This window comes from Anopheles nili, chromosome 3 (assembly GCF_943737925.1).
Source record: "Anopheles nili chromosome 3, idAnoNiliSN_F5_01, whole genome shotgun sequence".
Lineage (NCBI taxonomy): Eukaryota > Metazoa > Arthropoda > Insecta > Diptera > Culicidae > Anopheles > Anopheles nili.
In genome coordinates, this window is record NC_071292.1 from 24,439,187 (window position 1) to 24,445,708 (window position 6,522).

The window sequence follows — 6,522 nt, forward strand, 5'->3', positions numbered from 1 at the left end:
GCAAGCGAAACGAGATAAAGTTCAGCTTGTGAGGTTTATTCCTTGCTGAAATTAAGCTATTGCAACTAGTTCCATGAACAAAAATATGCCATACATGAACACGTGTTTGTGCAAACACGTGCTCGGTGCAAACACGTGCTTGCACAAAGTACTTGTTAGAGAAGAATTTAACAGCTATAAAAATGAACATTTCTCTTTGTTGTGCACATAATAATATCATTTATGATTCTCAACTGTAAGTACAGAAATAATCGCTTGAAAAATAGCAATTTATTGATCAAAATTAAATGTCCTGGCAGTTAGAAACGGCACCAGCTGATCTTGTACTAAACGGGCGAACTAAGCACGCTTGTATAAACGCCAATTTCGCCGATGTCATCAAGCTGGGAGCGGTCAAAAAAAAATCAGAGACCAAAACAAATAGTAAACGAAAGCGCATTGTTTGTAAATTGATGCGCTTGTGGCGTGAATTGTTTCCATTTTAATGTGTAAATACCTCTTATGGAACGTGTTAGTAGCGGTGGCTCTGTTCAATGGCGCCACAGCCGAGTTTTCCGACATATTCGATGAAGAGCTGTTCATAAAACCCTTGCCGGATAGGTTTATTTACAGCTACTTCCAGTTCACGACCCGGTGGGAGCTGGGCAAAAATGACAGTCGTAAGATTTCCTACTAGTTAATGTTTGGTATGGACAATACACTCAATCAGCTCTCTTGCTTTCTAGTGCTCCACACGAACCTGGTGTCTCGGCCGTTAGCAGAGCTGTTCCATCACTATGGCGTGCAGGAACTGCATCTCAGTTTCACGTACGGATTGTGGCGGTACGAATCGTGGGGCTACCCTGTGACGGATGCCGGCCCTGGGGCGGAAGTTTGGGCCTGGTTCGAACCCACCACCGATCACGCCTCAATCGACCATCGCTGGAAGATGCTATGCGGCACGCTGTCCGGAATGTTTTGCGCGTCGCTCAGCTTCATCGATCCCAGCAACACGAACGAGCCGGTTTATTCGTTGCGCCCGCAAACGCACCGCTTCCCGGGACAACCGGATCCGATTCTCCGTTATGCGGCACTACCGCGTGAGATTGTTTGCACGGAGAATCTGACACCGTGGGCCAAACTGCTTCCGTGCCGGTCTCGGGAAGGCCTAGTGTCCTTGCTCGTCCCCGACAGCATCTACGCGAGCAACTACCACTCGCTGGGAGTTCACATGCGCAAGCTGTGTGCCGACGACGCATGCAGCGAGTTCCAGCTGGAAGTCAAGCAAACGGTTAGCGTAGTACAGGACCTGCGCATGTTCGGTGGACCAAACTGGTCGATACGGAAGCTATTCGGGCAGGGCATGGAAGGCTCGTGTGCCCTCGCAACCACCAGCAACGTGTACGTCGATGTGACGGATAACGTTGGGGTTGACGTGTCACAGAAACCGGACGAAACCGTCGTGTTTGTTCGAGGCGGCGCTCGCACGGAACTGCACCGGTTCGACGTGAAGCAGTTTGAAGCGGCTACGGCCAAGGGACGAAGAGCGATGTTCAACGTAGCAGTAATGGACAAACGCGACCCGAACGTCATCGTCGTCGCCGGACCGCCACCAATCTACGCGAAACGGTTCATCCTGGGTGTTGGCCAGGAGCGAGGCAAGATCGTGACACAAATCACGAACACCCACTGGGGTCCGCTGGAGATGGTCGTATTCGAAAACATTCCCTGGTTTGTGCCGATTTACCTGCACACGCTTACGATCCGGCACGGTAGCCAGCGCATTCAGCCGGCCTTCATGCACTACACACCCGGGGTGCAACGAGAACGTCCGTACGGACTTGAAGTTGGCCTGCGAGTGCCGGCCCGAAGCACCATCGAGCTGTCGATCGATTTTGACTACATCTTTCTCAAGTGGCAAGAGTACCCACCGGACGCAAACCACGGCCATTACATTCCGTCGTCGATCATCTCCCTGCTGCTGTCGTCCGCTCGCAACTACACATCCGTTCCGCGTGAAGTTGCCCTTTTCCGGGAGTCATTCAACGCGACGCGGTTGACCGGGTATTTCCTGCAGCTGCGGACCGAGGCGCTACTGCTGACACTACCGACGCCCGATTTCAGCATGCCGTACAACGTGATCTGCCTCGCGTGTACCGTGGTGGCGCTGGCATTCGGTCCCATTCACAACATCTCCACGAAGCGGATCGTGGCGAAGGGCAAAGAAACGGATAAGGTGTCGCTGGGTGCGAAGCTGAAGCAGTTCTTCAAGGAAAAGTTGGGGCGAAAACAACCGCAAACCAAAGAGGAGGAAGCTGCCTGCGAGGAAGACTTAAACGCACCTGATACTGAATAAAGTGCTGAGACGTGGCGGAAAGGCGCTAGTCAAAATGAGAGAATGAATATCACAAAATTCATAGAAAGAAATATTGAACTCAATTTGATACAAGAATCGATCAGATTATTAGGTTTTATTTTATTTTAAGCCCTTTTCCAATGGGATTAATGAAATCAGATGATTTGCACGCAATCTTGCACGAAAGAAACATTCACACCCGGCCGGAGAAGCAAAACGCGAGCTGTGAACAGCTGTGATTTGTAACAGGATCGCAGAGCACTGAGCAGGCTGTTTGTTTTGATCGCCGTTCCTGTTTCGCTTACTCCAAAGGCTCCCACTCGCACTCAGAGCCCACCGCTAGTAGTGTGTACACAGGGCGTACACCGAGTACCGTTAGTAGCGTACACAGAGCGATCACCCCCTGAGTACGGTGTGGGAACGAGATAGCCGCTATCGGACGGTGCGCTTGACGGGTAGCAGCCTCCTGATCGCATGCTCGCCTGTTACTTTTCGGCCACTTCGGAGCAAAATTTGACCAAATCGGCGACAAGCTTTTTGAGCCGCGCGCGCATTTTGATCGGCGATCGTATGGATTTTCCCACATGGAGGAATACTGCAAATTCTCAATTCTTTCGATTTTTAATAATGTGCAACATACTTTTGAATGTTTCACACAAAAAATAAAATATTTTTTAAATTATTTTAACCATCGCATGCCCTTAAAGAAGGAGGCTTTTTCTTTAAAAAGTTAAGAAGAAGTTTCGGATAATAAATCTTAATTCTTTAAGAAGTTTCGGATAATAAACCCCCCATCGATTTCGCAAAGAAAACACCAGCATTTAAGTTACTTTTGGTAGTTTCCTTTTATATTTAAACCATATTGGTGGCCTCCGATTCAGGCCACTTAGTCTTACGTTATGCTGCCGATGCGGGAAGTATACCGCGTCGGTAATATTGGGGAAAACTTAAACCTAGTACACCCGATCCTGGTAACTGTTGTCCTGCGGCTTCGCCTGCATATTGACCATCTGCTGCTGATAGTGCCGGATGTGGCCCGGTCGTCTCGGTGGCGTCAGATACTCGAACATGCTCTGCGTGTGCTGCGACAGCATCTTACTCAAATCGCAAGGCATCGGATCGGTCCAGAAGAAGTCGTGGTTGAGTGCGGTGTCGGCATCGATGCGCTTCTTTGGATCCAGCATCAACAGGTAGTCAAGCAGGTCGATTCCGTGTGGGTCTTTCACGTACGGGCGCAGCCGCTCGCGCACCTTCCGCTTGTGACCCATCGGCAGCTCCATTTTGTGGAACAGCTCGAGATTCTCCACGTCAGCCCACACGTCGTTGGTGAACGAACCGCACAGCTGTGAGATGAGAATGAGCTGCTGCTGTTCGGTGGCGCCCTGCATGATCGGCGAACGTGTCCACATCTCGGCCATGATGCACCCGGCACCCCACATGTCCACCGGTGGTCCATAGTTGCGATCACCCAGCAGCAGCTCCGGTGGTCGGTACCAGAGCGTCACGACGCGGTTCGTGTACCGGTTGGGCAGGCCATTCTTGGACACACTAAAGGCACGGGCGAGCCCGAAATCGGCCAGCTTCAGTACACCGTTCTTCGTTATTAGCACGTTAGCGGCTTTCATGTCACGGTGAAGGATCTGAAAATGAAACATACGTTTCATTTTAACGGCATCTGACGGATGAGTTGGGTCGCACGATCTTACCTTGTTGCTGTGAATGTAGTACAGACCGTTCAGTAGTTGCTGCATTACTTTCTTAATTTCACCCAGGTTAAACTTGACGTTGATGTTGGACAGCAACCCGGCCAAGTCGTGCTCGCAGAAATCAAACACCAGATAGAACGTAGACCGATAGCGATTATGGACAGTTGCCTTCGTGCGACAGATCTCTATTAGATTGACTACATTTTCGTGCTTCAGCAGTTGTAGAATGCGGATTTCGCGCAGTGCCGTAATCGGGAACTGAAACAATAATAGTGAGAAAATGCCTACCTGAATTCTTCAGCCGCATCTTGGAACCCACATCGTGGTTGCGATACTTACGCCTTCTTTCTCATTTTCCATCAGCACCTTCTTGAGGGCAACGAACTTTTTGGTTGATTTCTTCTCCCTTGCCTTGAATACCTCACTGCAGCCAGAAACCATGGCCAATGCCGGGCAATGCAGGGAAAACAGACCGTGCGCAATGTCAGTGAATGTGCAGAAATCAATCAGCCGACCCGTGACGGTCAACTCACCCGAATGTTCCTTGTCCGATTTTGGTCACCTTCTCGTACTTGCTTGATTCATCGCAGTACGGAAAGTCGTAGTTTTCGATGTACTTCTGCTTGTCGGCCAAACTCAGCATCGTGCTGGAGGTCGACATCTGTCCGCCAGCGCTGGAATGGTCGGTTCCGCTCATGCTGCGGCCAGGTGCAGCCAATTTACGCTTTCGAGTGGGTTTTTCCAGTGGTCCAGTGGTATGCTTTTCCGTTGTTTATAACAATCGAGCTAGCTCGGTATCGTGACTATCCGGGATGCAAACCAGCAGAACTGCAAATAGCAGGCCACAAACCGGAAATAGTGCACTAATTGTGGCAACAAACGTAAAAACGAAATAACTGTATCGTGGTGTCATGGTCAACGTCGTCACTATTGCAGAGGGCTAGTCAAACAATAATATTAAATACGCACCCCATGCAAAGTTGCTGGTACTTTTACGCTTTGCCTCTTATAGCTTACAAACTCCAAGAAAATATATCTAAATGCTATGGTTTATGGATTAATTAACGAAATTGTGTGTAAGTTATTCTGTCCAAAACAAACGCTTGTTAAAACACACAGCTAACTATGATGACATTCGGTTTTGACATAACAAAACGTCAGTTAAATATGGGCTGGTTTCAATCCAATACGAATGAGTCATTTAAAACTAATATCAAAAGTATGTTTTATACATAATTGTAATATAATATAAACAATAAAATTTCATTTTTATTTCCTATGCTTCTGTAAGAGAAGGATAAATATGTGGGCCAGTTTCACGCATCCTGGAAAATGTTCAACGGTCGTCCGTGGTTTTTAGTACAAGCTCAACAAATTTTCTTTCTTCTACTGATCGAATACGTTTTACACAATCAATATTTTATTTAGTGTGAGAAAACCTCCTTTCTGCCCCACCATGCATGCACGGTCGAGCATCCTTTGGGTACATTGTTTTTCAAAAACTAAAAATGCATCCACACGTTTGCGAACGTCCACACGAGCCCACTAGCTTTCGTTTTGTTTTCACAAATAGGCCTAATACTAAAGCATCGTTTACTATGTTTCCGCATTCATTTGAAACGACGGCTTGTTTTCCAACGTTTTAGTAGCAAATAGTTCCTGTGTGCAGTTTGCTTCACACCACATACCTTTCCGGTCGCTGGTGCACATCTTATCCTGTATGGTACGCTGATAGCATGTGGCGCAAATATTTTTGTCAAATTCCACTCTCACGAATAAATAGAAAAGGGATCCGTCGAAAGGCATTTCGAGATAAAAAGAAATCGGGGCACAAAAAGGGTGCATGGTATAACCAGATAGATGTAGATAGGGGTCCTTCAAACGCTTCGTTTGCATTCAAAACTACTGGAATGTTGTATAAGCAAGCAAAAAGGTATTTCAGATCCCTTTTTTCATTTCATTTTTCAAGCACTATACAACGACAGTACACATTTTCCCAAAGGCAACCCGCTCCCTCTATTGTGAACGCTGTACATTGGGAAAACAAAACTACATTCGCCTCGCAATCATGCAATGAAATCCGTCGTAAAAAAGACACCATCTGCATCCTTGGTACGATCAACTAGGCTCTCTTAAAAAAACGTTGGATATCAGTCGTTACTATAATGTTCATTATCATTCTCGGTGAGAGTCATCCTGTGATAAACTATGCACATTGTTTTTCACGATTGCACCGCGCGATTAGCTTGGAATTCTTCGATCCAGTTTTCGCATTCCATGGGAAACCCACCTTTGCCCTATGATGAAACCTTCTAGAGACATTCATGTGTAAGACATCTACCGGACACGTACCCCTCAATGGTACCTCTGGAGGAGACGGTTAAACGATCCTACTAACCTCAATATCAAGCAACAATTGCTATGCAACATGCTACTTTCAATTTCAACATGTTCGCACACAGATCGTGCAGGTATACAAGG

At 47.4% G+C, this 6,522-nt stretch overlaps 2 protein-coding genes across 2 annotated transcripts; one reads left to right on the forward strand and one right to left on the reverse strand.

Moving 5' to 3' along the window:
* The first annotated feature begins 484 nt into the window (after nucleotides 1–484).
* On the forward strand, nucleotides 485–2,335 carry LOC128725507 (GPI transamidase component PIG-T). Its single transcript, XM_053819259.1, has 2 exons — nucleotides 485–659; nucleotides 726–2,335. The coding sequence occupies exons 1-2, from the start codon at nucleotides 485–487 to the stop codon at nucleotides 2,333–2,335; spliced, it is 1,785 nt and encodes a 594-aa protein (XP_053675234.1).
* An 898-nt stretch (nucleotides 2,336–3,233) lies between these two features.
* Nucleotides 3,234–4,738, reverse strand: LOC128723496 (cyclin-dependent kinase 9). The gene is made up of 4 exons (XM_053817245.1): nucleotides 4,575–4,738; nucleotides 4,381–4,465; nucleotides 4,042–4,299; nucleotides 3,234–3,975 (listed from the first exon to the last, which is right to left on the reverse strand). Exons 1-4 carry the CDS (start codon nucleotides 4,736–4,738, stop codon nucleotides 3,289–3,291), a joined length of 1,194 nt encoding a protein of 397 aa, XP_053673220.1. The 3' UTR covers nucleotides 3,234–3,288.
* Between the last annotated feature and the right edge of the window lie 1,784 nt (nucleotides 4,739–6,522).

What these genes read in the sequence shown, in the direction of transcription:
- LOC128725507 (XM_053819259.1), top strand. Translation starts at nt 485, where the DNA reads ATGTGTAAATACCTCTTATGGAACGTGTTAGTAGCGGTGGCTCTGTTC. An exon ending in GCTGGGCAAAAATGACAGTC is followed by an intron (nt 660 to 725) that starts GTAAGATTTCCT and finishes CTTGCTTTCTAG; the next exon opens with TGCTCCACACGAACCTGGTG.
- LOC128723496 (XM_053817245.1), bottom strand. Translation starts at nt 4,738, where the DNA reads ATGAGCGGAACCGACCATTCCAGCGCTGGCGGACAGATGTCGACCTCC. An exon ending in ATCGGACAAGGAACATTCGG is followed by an intron (nt 4,466 to 4,574) that starts GTGAGTTGACCG and finishes TTCTGGCTGCAG; the next exon opens with TGAGGTATTCAAGGCAAGGG. An exon ending in ACTACATTCACAGCAACAAG is followed by an intron (nt 3,976 to 4,041) that starts GTAAGATCGTGC and finishes TTTCATTTTCAG; the next exon opens with ATCCTTCACCGTGACATGAA.